This window comes from Anas acuta, chromosome 9, assembly GCF_963932015.1.
Source record: "Anas acuta chromosome 9, bAnaAcu1.1, whole genome shotgun sequence".
Lineage (NCBI taxonomy): Eukaryota > Metazoa > Chordata > Aves > Anseriformes > Anatidae > Anas > Anas acuta.
Genome location: NC_088987.1, coordinates 16,945,931 through 16,964,156, shown reverse-complemented (window position 1 = coordinate 16,964,156; position 18,226 = coordinate 16,945,931). Strand labels below are relative to the sequence as shown.

Below are 18,226 nucleotides of genomic sequence, written 5' to 3'. Positions count from 1 at the left end.
TCTAATTCTATTGATACAGTTACTGGACTGTTGACAGACAGAGCTGAAAGAAATTCATCCTTTCAAATCTTCTCTACATTTTAATCCTCTGCAGAGAAACAGGAAAGCAAACATGAAACATGAGAAGAAGAGAGAAGACTCAGTTGCTCCTTTCCTAAGGCTTTTTCTTGTCCTTAATACGTAATCAGCCCCAAAGTCATTACCTTTTAATTGCTAACCGCCTGTTTTCTTTCAGCCTCCCAACAAAAATCCTTCTGCTCATACCTGACTAGTCTTTTCTCACTAAAAGTGTGAGAGAAAATAATTGTCCACTATTGGTATAAAAAAATTGTCCTCAGGCATTACATAAATTATTGAAAACACTGTATACATTTTACTGTTTAAAATATTGGCTAGACTATTCCAAGGGAAGGATTTCAATAAATTGTCATCTGTAAACGTTTAAATCCTAGAAAAATCATAACATACTAAAAATGCTCACTTTTCATTAATCTATGATTTTCATCATGGGTAGGACATCCTGATTTTTTACAATACCTGCTAACATTGCTTTTTTCCACTTCAGTAGGAAGTTCCTCTTAAATTCAGCTTATGCTTCTGGCAGTCTTTCCAGTAACAACACATGCCTGTGCCGTATCATCATAATCTTGCTGTCCTTTTATATCAAGAAGGGTTACAAGAACACACGATAAAACAGGGTATTCAAGCTGAAAACGGCACCTTTCTCTGTTTGAAAGATCTTTCTGCTACCATAGTTACTAAAATCTGACAGTTTGTCCAAAAAATTGTTTTTTAAAAAAATTACGACATTAACAAATCTCATGATTTTCAGAAAACTCATTCTGCAGTGCAGAAATAAAAACTGTGCCTTCAATGAGGTTATGTTTCATTCTACATACATAGAGGCTGAAACTTTGCTTCCCATGCAAAGCCTACTGTGTGTTTGGTAGGTATATATCCATGCAAAGGTGAAAAAAACACAACACCTCTTCAGCAGATACTGAATAGGGTGAAACACAGGGAGGAAATTTCAGATGTTAACAGCTGTGAAAGAAAAGATATTGGCATTAGACATGTGAGATTGCTTACAGACACAGTAGAGGCTCATATCAAAATAGCTGTCAATCTATGTGTCATGAGGGCCAGTTCTTTACCAGCTGACAGGCCAGGCATGAAGTGCCTCTTGAAAAGGTTCTTAGTGGTGCTAGGCACTGTGTTAGTCCTGGTATCTGATCAAATAATAATAATAATAATAATTACTATTATTACTGGGAAAACTTCCCTCTGCACCCAGGTATCCTATGCATCGGGCCATGCCACATCTCCACCAGCCTTTGCTAATGTAAAAGCTGATGAAGTCTGTTTGTCCTAGCTGTGTTCTGAGGTTATCCCTCCTTGGGACATGGCGCCCTTTTAAAGATATAATCATAGACCAGATTACAACAGTTTCTGTGTTTAATTACTTACAAATGAACAGGAGATGGAGAAGCAGCAATATATAAAGGTAGCCCAACACTGTGTTGTCACCAGAAAGTGTCACCACGAATGAAAGCTCTGTGCTACGGTCTGCATTTAAAAAGGTTTTCACTTGGAGTCTTTGTGCTTGCCCTTTGTGCGACTGCAGCACTCCTAGAAGGTACCGTCCATTTTGTGAGATCTCTGCTGCATTTCTGAACCCGTTCCTGTTGCTGATGGCAAGCCCCTGTTTGGCATGTCGTTGCAGACTGAAGACTTCAAATATGCCAGAGAGTAGGTTTCTTGTTCAAAACTCTCCTGACAAGCAGGATGCTGTAATGCATGGTACTACCTCAGATGGGAATAATTCAGCAGACAAATACAGAAAGGGCCGTAGGGAAGGATCCAAGGTTTGTATCGGTTTACCAGCTTGAGTCAGCCACGGCGTACTATCACAAAAAAGGCAAACCTCATCTCAAAGAGATAAACAGGACTGTCATCAGCAAAATGATCCTTCCCCTTTAGTCAGCAAGAACAGGGTTTCTGGTGGAGACGTATCCAGCTTTAGCCAGCATATTTCAAGAATGATGTGGAAAATCTCGGGTGTTGAAGTAGACTAGCAGGAAAAACTGAAATACGACCCAGAGGAAAGATTTAAGCAGTTGGAATTGTTTACTCTAAAGAGGAGAAGGCTGATGGGAACCATGAGAGCAGTATACACACAAGCTGTGTCAGAAAATGAAGACAGTAACCTGATCTGATTGTTCACAGGGGAAAAACTAGACTGAAAGGGCTTAAAATACAGCAAAAAAGGCACATCAGAGATTAGGAGAGAGTAGTGAAGTTCTACAAACAGACTGCTTGAGGAAGATGAGAAACTCCCATACTGAAAGTATATAAAGGCAGTTAAAAACATTCCTCTGTGAAGAATTTTGTAGTTTACCCTTTATTGATATAGTAACTTGACTACAGGACCTTTCAGGGTCCCTTCCAGACGTAATTTTCAGGGATGATATGCTGAGATGGCTGTGTTCTGATTTCTTACCTACTCCTGACACTCAAGTGATGAAATGGATCCTTGTTAAAAGGTGAGTGGAAGAGTTTCTGATCCAAAGTTTTCCTTTAGACCCATTGCGAGGTCAGGCTAAAGCTTGCTGAGCTGACCAGTTACTTGCTGCTTTCTGACTTAGAACTTAAAATGTTTTTTTTTTTTTTTTTAAAGATGTTGGTCAGCAGTGTTTTTCCCAAGGACTAAGCTAGATTGAAAGCTCCATTTTCAAACTGGGCTTTGTTTTGGGTCTTCAAGTTCACGTTTTAAAAGAGAGACTATTTCCCAAACCCATTTGTTTTCTTCATACTTATGAACTACAATTATGAAGATGCAAATCGCTGTAAAGTATGGATTAGCCATATTTTTCATGCACACTCTTTATCCTTTCTGTTGCAAAGCTCTCATTTCTTTTCCATTTTCTTTGCTGTGTCTTTCCTTGCTCCTCTGGGTCAACTGTTACTACTGGAGACTTTTTACCCTTCTGCTGGATTCTTTTTCATTCTGCAGATTCTCTACTCACTTTTCAGCAATCTTTCTGCTTGTTGCTGGACCCTGTCTCCTACATCCACTCCTATCCATTCATTGTTTCCAGAGCACATTTAATACCTTGTTGCCTGCAATCTTTATCTTAATTACTTCTGATATAACCTAATGTTTTATGATATGCAAGATCAATTTACTCTGTATGTAATGTAGTCCAGACCTTGAAAAAAATGCAATAAAGTTTTAATAATAATCACATTGTGCAGCAGATCACCATCATTGGCACAGAATGGTTTCACTTAAACATAAGCACGGAAGCACAGCATAGCTGAGGATGGACGTTGTCTAGTCCAATGCCCAAAATCCCAGCACATGCTCATGGCTATTGTGCATGATGTCTCCTGCAAGGCAGGATCTTTGAGAATACGGTTTTGATTACAGCTCTCTGAATGCTACTGAAGAATGTCAGTTGTTTTTCACTTAAAAGGCTATGTTGAAGCCCTTCCACGTTTGCAGTCACTGAATCTCTTCATGCAAAACTTTATTTTATTCATTGCTCAAAGCTGAAATCAAATAAAGCAGAATTGTGACAAAAATAAACCACGGACTCATACCTATGACATTGTGAAGCAGGGGATAGTTCTGCAGAGCTGAATTAAACTCTGCATGTCTAATGCACCTTTTGTTTAGTTGCCTTGGGAGCTAATGCAAAGATGATCTGTAAATAAAATTAATAAAGCAGGATAATGGTAATGAACTGAGCACAGAACTTCAGAGAAATTTGGTGATGCATAATGAGACAAAACATTACTCTGATAATGCTTTATCTCATTATGCGTCACAAAAAAACATAACAAATTACAGTAGGTAAAAGGAAATCTCTTCCATCAACCTGCAATTCAACTGGGAAGGAATTTTTTGACAGACTTCAGAAGTCTTAAAACAAATCCAATCCTAGAATACTTTTTATTAAGAGCCACATTGGCAACAACACCATGCGCACTGTGGAATTAGAAAGATCTTTTTCATATTAATGTGAATAATAATCGGATGTTTGCTTATATATAGAAAGAACATCGTGTACCTCTACAGCTAACACCTCTTCTACGCTCGGGAAATTTGGCATGTTGAAATGACTACTTGCATTCTGTAGCACTTGCATAACGAGTCCCCTCCAGAAGCGCTCACAGGCAGGCACAGGTGACTGGAAGGCAGATGCGAGCAGCTATGTGAGACATAGCTCCAGCTGCACCCAGCTCTTGCTTCAGCTGTGCGTAGGAATTAGAGGAAACTACTAAATCCTCCTTTTAATATTTCAGCCTCGACAAAATGAGCATCGTGCAGATGCAGCTGGCATATATTATGGCACCAAACTGTTGTTTTTTACTGCAGCTCAAGAGCTTTCACCTTCACCTCAACTTTCCTAGTGCAGTCGACCAGTCTGCTCCTGCTGCATCTCTACTGTACGTTATAACCAAGGGATACAACAAGTAAGGATAGGGGTGGAGTCCCTTAGTCCTTTTTTTCTTCTCCTATTTTCACTCCTTCTTGAGCCATTTTCAGTATGACTCTACACCTTAAACAGAAAGTAAATAAACACCCCAGTACAGCATTTTAGGAAAAGCCTTAATAGATAGTTTTTTGACAGTTCTTTGATAGTTTTACAGTTGAAAGGACAAATAAACTCGTGTTAGATTCATCAGGTGCAGGCAGGAAGCAGGGTTTTAAACAGTCACTGTGTTCTACAACACTACAGGAACTTAAAACGTTTTTGACAGCTGTGTCACCATGGAAATAAGTACACCAAGACTGCAGCTATTATAAGAACTTAAAATAAAGGACATTGGAAGGTTGCAGATAGGTAACATCTGGGGAAGATCAGTGTGTTTTTGGACAATTCATACCCTTCGCTTCCTGTCTTCTACTTGTACTGCCTGTACATACTTATTAGACTATAACAGAGATTGCAGAAAAATGTTTCTGATTTGGCAAGAGAGAGTCCTGCACCCAGGGATATGTGAGAAAGAAGAAGTTAGTGTTTGGTCTCAACCAGTTTCATCTGGTTCAGGACATGGGTAGTAAAACCAGGAGAGATCGTCTTAAAGGCTTTGACAGAAAGTATTAAAACAAACAAACAAACAAAAACTATAGGCACAAGACTTATTTTTTAAATTCAGTTCTCTAATATTCACATCTGAAAAGCTCTCACAGCTTAGGGAGTCAGTGGAAAAACACTTCCATCACAGACAAGCTGAGTCTGTTTCATTATTGAGGCGTTAAAAGCTTTTCATAGAAAACCTGTCATGTTCCCATCTCCAAACATACATGAGCACACCACAGACTTTGTAGGAGCTGATCTAACTCTTCATAGTGGATAGAAAGCTCACCTGCTCCAGGAAGGTGCTTATTTATTTTGTTTTGTTTTTGTTTGTTTGTTTTTGTTTTCTCCAGTGGCTGTACAAGTTCTTCTGGAATCTGAAATAGAAAAGCTAAGCCCTCCCCAGGGCCAGGGAAATACCAGAGCTATTGAATTGAAGGAATTATGCAGGAAAGATTCTGTTGAATAAAGCAAGAGGAATGTAAGCCGATGGACTGTCTAACTTATGAGGCAGCAAGAGAGTCAGGTGTTTCAGCAATGATGCCTTGAAAACCCAACCTATATGGTACAGAAAACTCTTTCTAAAAGGTTTGTACCTACAAATTATCACCTCCCACCCATTCTCACAAGCCTATGCTTGGCCCCTTCTACCCCAGGTAAGCTTTCAGTATATTTGCTAAACTCATAGAATTGCTAACTGTACCTGCTAGCAGGTGCTAGAATTTCTAAACCAGTTGTATCCACAAAGGGTCTGTGCACAGAGACAAATGCATCCTCAGCTGCAGTATTGAGCAGCAATGTTGCAGCTTCACAGCACACCTGGGTGCCTGTGGTGTTTCTTCTGGGCATGGGCTATGGTCACTGAGTGAGCTGATGTAACACTGAACTACAGCTGGCAGGCAGTTCTGAATTTTCAGCAAAGAATGATCAGAAAGGTGACTATTTTATTATTTTAATCGACATGGAAACAATAGCAATGATTAGGTCACAAACAGGCATAGCCTAATTGTAACCACTGCATTAATACTTAACATGAATATAACAGAAATTACAATTATGTTAACATTATTCATTCTCAGTCAATGAACAAAAGTGTACAGTAAGGTCAGCATTAATCTATTAAGAATGCTACAAAACCAGCCAGCCTGTATCCTTCAAAAGCAGAGTGCTGGCCATAAGAAAGGCTGGAACGACTGCTGCCCCTTCAGGCAGCTGTACTTCTAGGCTGCATACAGCCTGTCTATTCTTTCCCATTTCTGCACATAGTTCTGGCATTTCGCTTTGTTTGTTAGGGGTATACACTACCTGCTAGGGAAAACAAAACAAAAAAAAGAGCTACAGTGTCAAGGGCCAGCCCTCACACTCTGCATGAATGCATGTATGCAGCTTGGGAGCTCACACAAGAGGCCAAGCTGGCTCCATTGACAGTGTGTGACATTCATCAGAATCTGCTATTCAAACTCTTTTCCCACCCTCCCCTAACTCCTTGCTCCACGGATTTGACATACTTTGGAGCTGTACCGCTTTCAGAATGCTTTCTTTTACATATCACTCTTTATTAGGAATTCCCTAACACAAAATAAAAGAAAATTGCTTTTGTAAAAAGGGGGTTCTTTAAACACACCCTTTCCATCTTCTAGTCCTTATGCCGTACCTTCCTCTTTTTCCAAAACATTTACCAATGCATGTACTTAACCACCTGCCTCTTAATAGAAGTACCAAAGTGACACTACAAAAGGCTAAATTGCATTTGTTATTGTGGTCCTGGCTCCTCTTGGTCCGAGCAACATAGGCTAAACTTCTCAGCTAGAACACTTCCAAAATCGCAGAGAGGGATACACTCTCAAAAATAAAAATTCCCAGTCTTTTTAGGACCAGACCAGAGGTTATCAGTGTGAACAGAGCAGTAATCGCCATCTTTCTTCCCACCAGGACTCCTCCGAGGGTGCCACATGCCATGCTTTTTTCACTGTAGAGACAAGAGAAGACATCAGCTTGTCTATTGCCCATTTTTATGAAGAAGAAAAAAAAAAACCAAACACAAACTTACAGCTCACTCACTCTTTTTGTCCCACACCCACTTATTAAGACCTCCCCTACTCTTCATCCAGCTCGTGACCTTCTGAAAACAAAAACAGCCCAGGAAGGTAGATGCATGATTATTCCTGTAGAGGGCTCAACAATGTCTTTGGACAATGCTGCTATGAGTTGATATGTCTTCCCTTAGATGAATACTTTTAATAATTTTTCTGTTAGTTACAGCAAACCAAACCTATCAGCCTGAACTGCATTTTTGTGCTGTCAGGCCAAGTTTGGGCATTCTCAGAAACAATGCAGTACACACCAAACAAGCAATAATGAAGTAGCTGACTATTTGCATTCCTAATCTGGCCATCAAGCTTAAAGGGTTCAGGAGCAGTTAAAACTCTATGCAAAACTTAGACTACGGTTTCACAACATAACAACTGCTGCTGCTTTAAGACGTTCCCTCACATCCCCTGCTCTGCAAGCCCTGGAGGTCAGTGGGACAGTGCTCTGAGCTTGGTCAGGAAATACAGAGGGCATACATTAAACCAGTACACCTCGTAGTTTTCTGCTGTGACACCACAGCCTAATAAAACTCCCACAGCCACAAGAAACACACCGGTGTGGTTGTCCTGCTGACTGGCCCCTCTTCTGTCCGATGCTTCCCGGAGTGTGGCAGCTCTGAGCTGTCCCGATAGTCTCGGCCCTTGGAGTTCTGCATGTCCAGCACTGCCCGGCTCTTGGAGGGAAGGGGCGGCTTGTTGACCTGTCCCTGTGTGGCTGAGCTGACTTCAGACCTTGAAGGTTTGACTAATTTTTTGAGTGGTGCTGAGTTTTCTGATGACACGGCCATCTTTGTTTTGCCTTGAGTCTTTTCACTTACATTCTTTTCTTCAGATTGGCTGGAGCAGGTATAGGAGCGAAATCGATGTGTGGGGACCAGGAATGGGGGGGATGGTTGTTTGCCGGAGGTCTTGCTGCTCTCAGGCTCTTGCGGCCTTGTGAGAAGAAAGCTCTGATCGGGCACTGGCAGCTGCTCTTTTCGTGAGGCCTTGGGGTAGTCCTGTTCTTTCTTTGATGCCACCTTGCCCTTAGAGCCCATACAGCCGTACAGTGGGTTCTCAAACATCTCTGGTTTTTGCTGTCCCTCCTCCGGAAATAAAGGCTCTGCCATGTTCTTTCCTGGTTCAGGTGGCCTACAGTCATCAAAGCAGTGTAAAACAGAGAATTTTAAAGAGCAGGCAAGATAAACTGACTGATTTAAGAGAAAATGAATAGGAAATGAACATGATAAAATTAAACTGACTGCACAAATAAGTAACAGGATAAAAATTAAACTCAGGGGACAGAACAGAATTGTGTATGGCTTCTTTTGTCTAGTTTAATCTCTGAGTGCAGATAGACATGGTGCTATACAAACTCCCTGCTGGACTACAGTCTTGTCAAAGTGATGCTTGGCTTCTCTTTCGAACAGAGATAAGATACTGAGCCAAACTGTACCAAGTGCTTTGATGGCTACATGACATACACAAATCTGAATTGAAATGTTAATAAGAATCTTCAGATCTGGCAGGGAGGATTGAAGTGGCTGTCTGGACAGGTAACAGTTAAGAGCTCACATCATGCTAGATCATTATACAACTAGGTCAATCTCCTCTTGCTACCAATATCATCTGGTATTTCTATGGAATGGATAAAACTGTAGCAGGTACATTAACAGACTGAGGCAGTGTTTGCAGCTGTGACTCCTGCAAGTTCTGTCTTACAGTGTGCTGAGTACATTTACCAGCGAACGCTAGCCCAGACTCAGAAAGCAGCTGTCACTATGAAGAAGAGGCCTGGAATGAGGACACTGAACACATGCAAGCACTGGGGTAGAGTAGTCTCGTCACTTTACTAAGTTTATTTTATTTTATTTTTTAATTTTCAATTGCAGAGTTGGAATTCTGCAACAAGACTTGTGCTAGATGCAGACATCTATAGCAAGTTGGACATTTGTATAGTAGTGCAAGTAGAAACCCTACTGAGTACTGAAGTACTGCACACACGACGTGTGAAGGAGCTCTCCTTCCCATCTCAACTCCTAAAGCTCAACTCCTAATTTTTCTTCTTTGTTACTACAGCTAACTCTGTAGTCTTCTCCTTCTCTCTGGAACCCAGCTGGTAGAAAATTAAACTTGGACACATATTTTTGGCTTTCCTTTCACCAAAGTCTGAGGAACTAGTACACTAGTTTCTTTTGAGTATGTGATGCCTGCACTTGCGACCTTCCCTTACCTACTTCTAATTCTAGAGATAAAAGGCTGAAAGAATATGTTCCATCTGTTCTTACAGATAATGAAATAGCAGCCATGCAGAATAATAGAGGAGAAGGGGAATTAGTCCCAGTGTAAAAGGCAAATACTCACAGATGCTCTTGACTCCTACTGGAGATGCTTCTGTTTACTGTAACTGTAGGCTGGAGGGACGGTTTTGGAGATAGAGGTGACAAGGAGGGTGATGTGGAGGATGGCTCCCTCTGTCCCATTACAGAGGTATTCTCTTTGGGATTCTGCTCATAGTTCCAGAAAGATAGCTGGTCTGATGACGGTATCTGCTTAATCTGGCTTGTTGCAGAAGGTTGCTGAGAGAAAGCAGCCATCCCCAGGTAGTTGGGGTTGCTGATGTCTGTGGGAGTGCAGCTGCTGAAGAGAAAAAATATTGTTAGAAAGATACATGAAAAAATACATTTTTTTCTGTCTCTCTGCCAGCTACAAAGGAGTTAGTGCCCACTGACTGCTTTGATTCAATACCACCTACTGTGCCTTTTTTTTTTTTTTTTTGTCACTGTTGTTTCAGAATCAGAGACTAAGTGGGAGTCCTACTAGCACCTAGCTCCCCTGGGTCACTGGAGAGGAAGCAGCTAGGTCCAGGCCACCTCCCCCAGCCCCACATAGTTTCTCTGGCTGTGGGCAGACACTTCCATTTCCAGGCTGCAGAGCGCACTAGTGCTCAGCTTTTGCAGCCACATGCAGGGGCAAACAACAATTGTACAGGGTTTGGGGCCCAGCAGTTCAGCGGGCAGCTGCAGCAGGATGGCTGAAAGCAAGAAGCAGATCACAGCACTGGACAGCATTGCACAGTGTAGAAATATGGTGCTGGAGCAACAGGAGAGGCATTTGGCCCTCTGAGGTGTACCCGTATAGATTTGCAGGCAGAAGGCAGCACTCTCAGAAAAGAAGACAAGCAGTTTAAGCATAGCTTCCCACCTAAAATGGCAGAGGTAAGGCAGCAAGATTACCGTAACATATCCTCCTTTGCCGGATTGTCTGGAGAAGAGGAAGCACTCCCCCAGTAGCGAGCAATGGCTGCTGCCTCTTTGGCCATCAAATGAGTAGATTTTGGTTTTCTGTTGGAAATGAAAGGACCCTTCTTAAGGAGAGGTGTAAATGGAGTGCAAGTGCCCAGTTTGACTTAAATATTCTCAGCTTTCAAAGCTTTGAACTCAGAAGAATTGACCAGTGCTGACCAGAGGGCCACAAAGGCAGCATCCCAGTGCTCATCGTGCCTATTAAAACCACAGCAAGCCCAGCTTTACATTTATTGAACCAACTAGTTTTCAGTACCTGATTGACCCATTTGCCCTTTACCTGTTAGCCTGATCCCAGTCTTTATTAGTCTCTAAATTGCTGATGTTCTTTGGTTTCTGCCCAGTGATTTCATCACGTTCAACCTTGACAAAATCTGGAAGAAAGAAAAGGCATTAAGGAGTGCTTGGGCAGCTTCAGAGTCCAGTGCCCTAGGTTTTCTGCATTACTGCTTTTATTAAGGCATCTCAACGTGTATTAGAATGACAGGGAGCTGGTTCTAAACAGTTGTTGCTGTTACGTTTTCAACTGCCCACTAATTCATATCATGTTTTGGTGACATAGGAAAGCCAATGTCTATTCTGAAATACAAACAAAGGTTGCAAGCCCCCAATCAGTCATATACAGGTCATTTTAACATCAAGGATAGTAGTAAATATCCTTAGGCTACTTTTGTATTCTGAAAGAGAACAGCAGGCAGCACGGTGAAAATAAAACAGGTTTGTGATCTTTTAGCTGAGAAATTGCTCCATGAGAGCCTCACATACTGTTTGCAGATGCACCCTGGGCTGACTAGTGGAGGGACAGCTTTGGCACTTTACCATATAGCCACTGCAAGTAGAAATAAGGTATCATCATTCAATAAAACCAGTATCAGTGACAGACAGGGGGCTCTCTCAGTCTGTCAAATTTACATGAATGATGAAAAAGAAAAAAACAAATGGAACTGCTGTGAATTTCTCACAGCATGGCTATACTCCTGAGAGCTAACAATAAAAAATATATCTTCATGCAGTTAGCATCAAAAACTCTTACTATTTGGGACTAATAGCACTGCAAGGATAATTTTCAATTCCTTGATTGTTATGAGACATCTTTTAAAATGGAATACTCTACTGTGAGTGTTACAGAGATGATCTAGTTCCTTACCATACAGTTTCTCTCTCTGTTTTCCTTGTGATGTTTGCAACTTGATTTCACCTTGGAAGACCCCTGTTTTCTCACCATGGTGTGTCAGCACAGTATGGATAGGAACTAAGGATTCTGTTGCTTCTATTCGCAGGGCAATGCAGCCTTCCCCTAGAAGATGAAAAGTAATAAGCCTCGGACTAAGAAAAAAAGCACTGAATTCCCTTTGTCATGTCAGTCATCTACATCCGTGCAGACAGGGCCAAGATTACTGGAAAGAATCTGCTCCGGACCATGGTAACGACTGTCGTATTTCTTTTACACTTCCTCACACGTTTGTGAAGGACTTGGACATTCCAGACACCAGCAGGTGACTACAGGGTGCTGAGCTTCCATGACTGATAAGGAAAACGTGAGCAGGTAACTGCCATGTCAGTTAATGTGATTACAGCAGAGAGCCTTCTGCGGACAAGGACTGCAGGCTAGCTGATTAGTACTTGGAAGCAAGCAGCAGTGACAATGACTTTTCTGTAGCCAGGAGAAATGCATCAAGTAATTGCAAGTGAAACAGGATTTGCATGTGCTGAACAAACCCATTTAAACAGACTGACTCCTGGTTTAATTCCAGTAGAGTACTTTCTTTTTAAGCCACTACTCTTATGGCTTGTAAAGTTTATACAGATTGATGACTCTAGTTCATAATTCTCTCAGCATCATTACCTCATAAAATATTACCCACAATGTATTTTTGTATGTATTGAGCTCTAAATCAGAAGTCAGAGCATCATAGATGTTCAGTCTGTAAGAGTTAGTTCTGTTCTCTCCCACTCTTCCAGCGATTTGGGAAAAACTAAGTAGATTTTGACTCATCCAGAACTTTATAGCTAAGCATTTACCGTAAGATTCATCACTGTCTGATGACTTAATGCTGATCAGGATGTGTTGATCCAGTAGGTATTCTGGGTCTGAGATGATTGGAGTCAGCTGAAAGACAAATTAATGTGGTAACAGGTTCGCTACATGAACCAAGTTCTCCCTGTACCTCAATCCCAAATGAACAAAATTCAGCTGGACAGACCTGTGAGGGTATCATGTCATGCCCAGGTTCAGGCTCTTCAGTCATGTTTGGAGGTCTGTGATAGGATGTTACACTTCCTAGAGTCTCCCACTCTCACACCCCGCACAGCAGCTAGGATGCTACAAATCACTTGTGTTGGGCTCAGCTGCATTTTTTTCCTACAATGCAGGACTGAAAACTGCTCTAGGAGGAAGTGATCTGCACTCTCATTACAGGCTGTTCCCCAAAATCTGTTTGGCTCTTATTACAATTGCTTATTGTAGAATCTTTCCCCAGCCTCTGAGTGTAAGGCATCCTTTCCAAAGTCAGCAGTTCCTCTTTTGGGCTATTCAGAAACATACTGACATACGTATTTGTTCAAAATCCAACAGCTCTGATAATTATTCTAGCTCCCACCATGCCTGGAAACAGAGAACGGCTCCAATATCAAGGATAGGACTTGTCGCTGACACTGAGGTACATCTGACCACTGATGTTCTTTTTAACACAGGTAAAAAATACTTAGTTAAATTTTCACAGAAATACTAAGAAAAAACTTTTTCTGACAGGGCAAAGAAACTCTGGGGCAGAGTTACTCTTTATTCTGTTTTATCTTCCATCTAAAACAAACAAAAAAACAGACCTGTTTAAAAGACTTCTCGACACAATTGTGTTCACTGAAAAGGTGAGGAAAAAAGTCATGCTCCTGAGTGACATAATCATGCCAGCAAAATTCCTGATGCAGATGGAAGTATGCTGGCAGGCAAGTCCTTTCCTTCTTATAAACTACTTGGCTTAAGCACATCCTGCATTATTATGAACTCTTTTGGGTGTAAATAAGACCACAACAATATTCCTGAAAACAGTATTATATAAGCAAAAGACTTAATGTTGCTTATGGGATGCAAGTGGAAGGCTTCTCTTCCATATGGATATTTCCAGCTTACCTTTGGAAGAGCATCAATGAACTTTACCACAAGCTCCCCTTCGTTTCCATCCTCATTTTCTCCTTCCTGGCTCTTTACAAAACCTACAAAGTGATGAGAAAGGAGATCACCAGAAGAGAGACAGCAAGAACTTGGCAAGAATTTGGCCTTTTCAGATGCTAGATCTCCAAAAGGCCAACGTTTACTTTCCTCCTTGGACACAAGTTTTAAAAGTATTAAGAAGCTTATGGTTTGAGCTACAGGTAAACGTTTACATGGAAAATTTACAAGTGATCTTAATGGGGCATTGTTAAGTGGTTTTATTTTACAGTTCAGCTTGGCACTGAAAAGCTCAGTGCATACATGGACTGGAGGATAAGAACATGACAGCTCTTCCTACGCCACTCAAGATAGCACACTTTTGAAATTCTAATTTAAGATTCGTAATACACTGTTTCCATAGAAATTTATGCAAATTTTGATACAGCCAAAAAATAATCTTTTATGGAACTGTCTTTGACACAGCTCTCTGACATGCAATAATGTGATGAAGCGTACACCGAAGGCATGCTGTCCCACTTAGAAGAGCAGTCCTGTGATGGAGATTGCTTAAAAAAAGCACAGTAAGGGCATGTAGGCTTGCATTACATAAACAGCTGAGACTCAGCCCTGCAGCACATGGACAGAGAGTAAAATATGTAGCGCTGGTAGGTACACAGTCCCATTTACAGAGTCATCACACCATCTTTCTTTTCACTTTAAGCCGATCCTCTGATTTGTTCTTTTCAAACCAGGGGAACCATGTTATATTTATTAGACCAATGCAGATGCTTTATTTTGAAAGCACCTGATCACTTGTAGCAGGCATGATTAGAAGTTTAATCAATCGTGTGTTAGCTAAATAGATATTTTTTGTGTGTGCAGAAACAAGAACAATACACATTTCTCTTCAAGGAAGAGATGATCAGATTGCCAGACAAGATGGAAGAAATGGCAAAAGGTTACGTGTCTAAGCATGGATTACAGCTAAATGGCTGTAAGTATTGCTGACAGTAAAGGATGACTTGCAGAATGCAACAGATCTCTAGGACATTCCTTTTTCGCACTGAAACAAGTGACCTACACAGCCATTTATTTAGATCAAAGCCAAAGGAAGGGGAATTAATTCAAACAAACAGGGAACTTTAACAGAAAGAATAAAGATGTTTAAACCCATACCTTCTAAGCAGCTAGAGTGAAACTCAATGTAGAACTTGGTCTGGGACTTGGTCTTTAGAGTAGCGTAGCAGTGCAGGAACTCGATCTCCCCTTGGGAGTCTGTGTACTTGGAGTCTAGGAAAGAGGAGGGAAAATGAGAATATTTTCAGTAGGAGAACAAGAGAGGGCATTTTTGAATGGACTATTTGAGAATCAGCTTTTTCTTTCGATATACACAATATGTGGCATCTTATTTCCAAAGATACAAAGACAGATATATCCAAGACAGTACATTTGCACTCAGTCTGACTAACCATTCTTTGAAACAAACTGTGAGGTGACTCCCACTTCAAAGGTGGCAAACACGGGACTGTGGTCACTTGTCATGATGTCAGTGGTGCAGCCTGCCAACGAGAGAGGGACAATAGTTACCACCCTGCATTTCTGCCCTGCTCCAATGAGATCACTGCAATAGGAATATTATTCAGTAATTTTCCAGAAAGCATAACTGTCGCTGTGGTAACTGCTTCTAGTCAAAGGTGTTTCTACATAATCTCATATTAGTATATAGGAACGTAACTCTTCTATCAAAATACAGGAAGATTTATTTAATGGACACAACTTTACCACATCATTTTGCAAGTGACTATCAATGTTACATTTCCCCAATACTGAAAACCCTCGTGGTGGTCTTGGTTATGTCTGCAAGGTGCACAGCTACTTCAAGCTCTAATAGGGCAGGCAATCACATGGGAATACATCGTTGCCACTTCTGCACTACAGACCCACTCATGGCACAAAATTAACAGCGGAGTAAGTAATGGCTTGGCATTATCTAGGCACACAGTGAGTTCCAGATAGCCCAGTCCATTGAACAGAAGGCTGTATAGGCAGATGCCATACTCCTAGAGGTGCTTAATTTAACAACACATTCCATCATCATAGGCTTTGTGATCATGTCAGTCCAGTTTATCCAGCAAGAGACTTCTGCAGCCTTCTTCTCAATCCCATGCACAGAAAAATCATCATCATTATACCTACATGATTGGTTCTACATATAGTCAATGAAATTTCAGGAACTAGTACCTAGGTCTTTTTTAAACAGGTCTTACAGGTTTGCCCTCTTCCCTACATGCCTAGTACCTAGTCCCTAGTACCACACATCCTTCTGGAATATGAATTGGTAGAAGAGAGATATTTGCAGCTCCAGCCTCTGCAGACTGGACCATGTACGACGGGTCCATCCTGCTGGCACCAACAAGGAGCTCCTGGTGGCAACTGCATAGGAAAAGTGCAGTTGCTGTTGCCAAGAAATAACTGGTATAAAAGGCTCCTATAGTGTATCCTAAAGCTGGACAGCTGCAGCTGCCTAAGTGGTATTCTGCATATAAAAGAGTAACAGAATTAATTCCCAACTTTGTAAGGTTACAGGCAGAGAGATTTGGATCCAGTCTGCATGGTTTAACATCAGGTCCCTCTATGCTGAGTGCCTGGCAGTGCAGGGAGATTCCTACAGACTGCTCTGAATCATTTCCGTTTCAGACTGATTGCTTTGCTATCTACAATCTGTTATCTACCCACCATAGGACTGACAGACAACGTGCACCATGGGGTACGATTTCCAGAGCACTCGATCACACCAGGATGGCAAATTGTACTTCATCTGCAAACCAAAGGAGAACTGATGTCAAGAAGAAGGGAAAGGACAAGTTCACAAAAGAACAGGAAATTCGCTTTCCCAAGCACTATATTTGTGTTAAATCTTTTTGTCTGGATTGACTCCTTTCAAAATGCTATGAGCGCAGAACATGGAAAGATTTGTTTTGGTCACTTCCTTCAGTAGGTGTTACCTTCCCTGCTCTGCTATATACTCATGAAGTGAAATGATTTTTCACCTACCCCTGTAGCTTTTTGCTTGGTGTAAGCATACTTCTCCCGGGTACCTCTTTCAAAACGGTAGGTTGGAGCAAAAGTAATCTCTTCTTCCTCTAAAACAGAGAGACAGCTTGGTTACAGTTTGGCCTGCTGAGATCCTGTAGCTGGGCAAGACAGCCACTGCTCTGTGCACCCTGTCCCACATCAGCTCTGGCAGAGAAAGTTGCTGGAACTGGGAGAGGAACCTACCAAAGAACTATAATCTTACCAAACTGCAGAAACACCTTGTGGTCTTTCCTCTCTATGAGAAGCTGGTCGAAAGCCAGCAGCTCCGGATACTGCTGCTGCCTGATCTTCTGGATAATATTCTCCGCTTCCTGCCAACAGGGAAACAGCAGAGCTGCAGATGATGCAGAACCTTCTTATAAATACTCCTTCACGGATGAGGAGGCAAGTGCTTCCGACCTGTTTCACAGAGCCATACCCCTTGTCGCCTGCCCACCTTTCCACTTACTGAAAGGCCCAATCTTTGCTGTCTGGCTGAACATTTCCCTGTTTTTCAACAAAATGTTGACATATCCCCTACATGAGCATGCACACACAAAGCCCACTGAAGCCTATCCAATGTTTATTATGGCTAGCCTGTTATGAAGTCCGGTTCTGAGCCACTTGAAGCCAACCAAACAGAGCAGAAAGACAATCTCTGCATCTAGCTGTTCATAGACAGATGTCTCTTCACAGTGGGAGGGAAGTAGGGTGGTGCAGGTTTGGGGAAGCAAAGCAGGAGCAGCAAAGCATACCAGATGGCATTCCTGGTGTGCCCTGGGTCCATTAAGCCTTAGACAGGGCAAAGAGGATTTCCTTACTCTCCCTCAGCTGATGTCACATTCGTGCCTTGGGAAATCCCTTCTGCCCCCCCTCTTTCTACCACTTTTTATGCCATGTTGCCCTAGATTAGAAAAAGACAGTGCTTCTAAAGCAATACTGTAGTTTGTCTCTCCAGGGATTCATGCAGAGGCCCTAACCGTTGGGGGCTGTTCCACGCGGTAGTTCAAGTCTCCCAGCCAGAAGAGATGAGTAAAGCGATGAGTGATGTTAAATGGACTCAGTTTCTTATCTCCCAGTGTCAGGAAGCGCAGGATGTTCGTGTAGTTCTGGTTGCGTCTGTCAAGACAAGAAACATCTGCCTGACATACTAAATTGCCATGCAATTTCTAACTGCCTGGGCTGGCAGAGAGTGCCACGTTACCAGGCAGAAACCAATCTGGTTCAACACTTAAAGAGCAGAGCTGAAGATGAGAACTTGCCATCCCTCTCTCGCTCTGCACCTCAGGGGACAGGCCCAGGTAATGTGCTCAGTGTCTCCTGGTGATCCAAACTACTTCATACTACCAATAACACAGCACAGATGTAACCTGGGGAAGGAGCAGAAGCTGGTGCAGGTACACATGGGACCACACAGGCTGCTGCTCTCATGATGCAGCTTCTATCACATGTGGCCTAGGAAGCTGGGGGCCAGTGGCCATGAGGAGGGGGCAGTGGCATTTATACCAGCTCCTGAGTGCCCTACTTTGGGTGTCAGGC

General features: G+C 42.0%; 1 protein-coding gene and 1 long non-coding RNA gene across 4 annotated transcripts in view; one reads left to right on the top strand and one right to left on the bottom strand.

Moving 5' to 3' along the window:
* Window positions 1-970: 970 nt before the first annotated feature.
* LOC137861183 (uncharacterized) lies at window positions 971-7,224 on the top strand. 2 transcript variants are annotated; one of them, XR_011099449.1, is made up of 3 exons: window positions 971-2,543; window positions 5,441-5,743; window positions 7,020-7,224. It is a non-coding gene; the product is annotated as an uncharacterized lncRNA (long non-coding RNA). The 2 variants fall into 2 exon arrangements; XR_011099450.1 differs by having other exon boundaries at window positions 982-2,543; window positions 5,441-5,675.
* INPP5D (inositol polyphosphate-5-phosphatase D) overlaps window positions 6,012-18,226 on the bottom strand; it is a 52,632-nt gene continuing 40,417 nt past the window's right edge. Inside the window, exons 15-28 of one of the 2 annotated variants that reach the window (XM_068692311.1) lie at window positions 17,668-17,806; window positions 16,911-17,019; window positions 16,667-16,755; window positions 16,349-16,430; window positions 15,082-15,171; window positions 14,789-14,902; window positions 13,592-13,674; window positions 12,484-12,571; window positions 11,609-11,758; window positions 10,742-10,835; window positions 10,393-10,500; window positions 9,521-9,796; window positions 7,732-8,308; window positions 6,012-7,056 (exon numbers count right to left, since the gene is read on the bottom strand). In XM_068692311.1, coding sequence (XP_068548412.1) covers window positions 7,054-7,056; window positions 7,732-8,308; window positions 9,521-9,796; window positions 10,393-10,500; window positions 10,742-10,835; window positions 11,609-11,758; window positions 12,484-12,571; window positions 13,592-13,674; window positions 14,789-14,902; window positions 15,082-15,171; window positions 16,349-16,430; window positions 16,667-16,755; window positions 16,911-17,019; window positions 17,668-17,806 — 2,002 coding nt within the window. In that variant the 3' untranslated portion in view covers window positions 6,012-7,053. The remainder of the gene's footprint in view (window positions 7,057-7,731; window positions 8,309-9,520; window positions 9,797-10,392; window positions 10,501-10,741; window positions 10,836-11,608; window positions 11,759-12,483; window positions 12,572-13,591; window positions 13,675-14,788; window positions 14,903-15,081; window positions 15,172-16,348; window positions 16,431-16,666; window positions 16,756-16,910; window positions 17,020-17,667; window positions 17,807-18,226) is intronic. The other variant, XM_068692310.1, reaches the window with a different exon arrangement.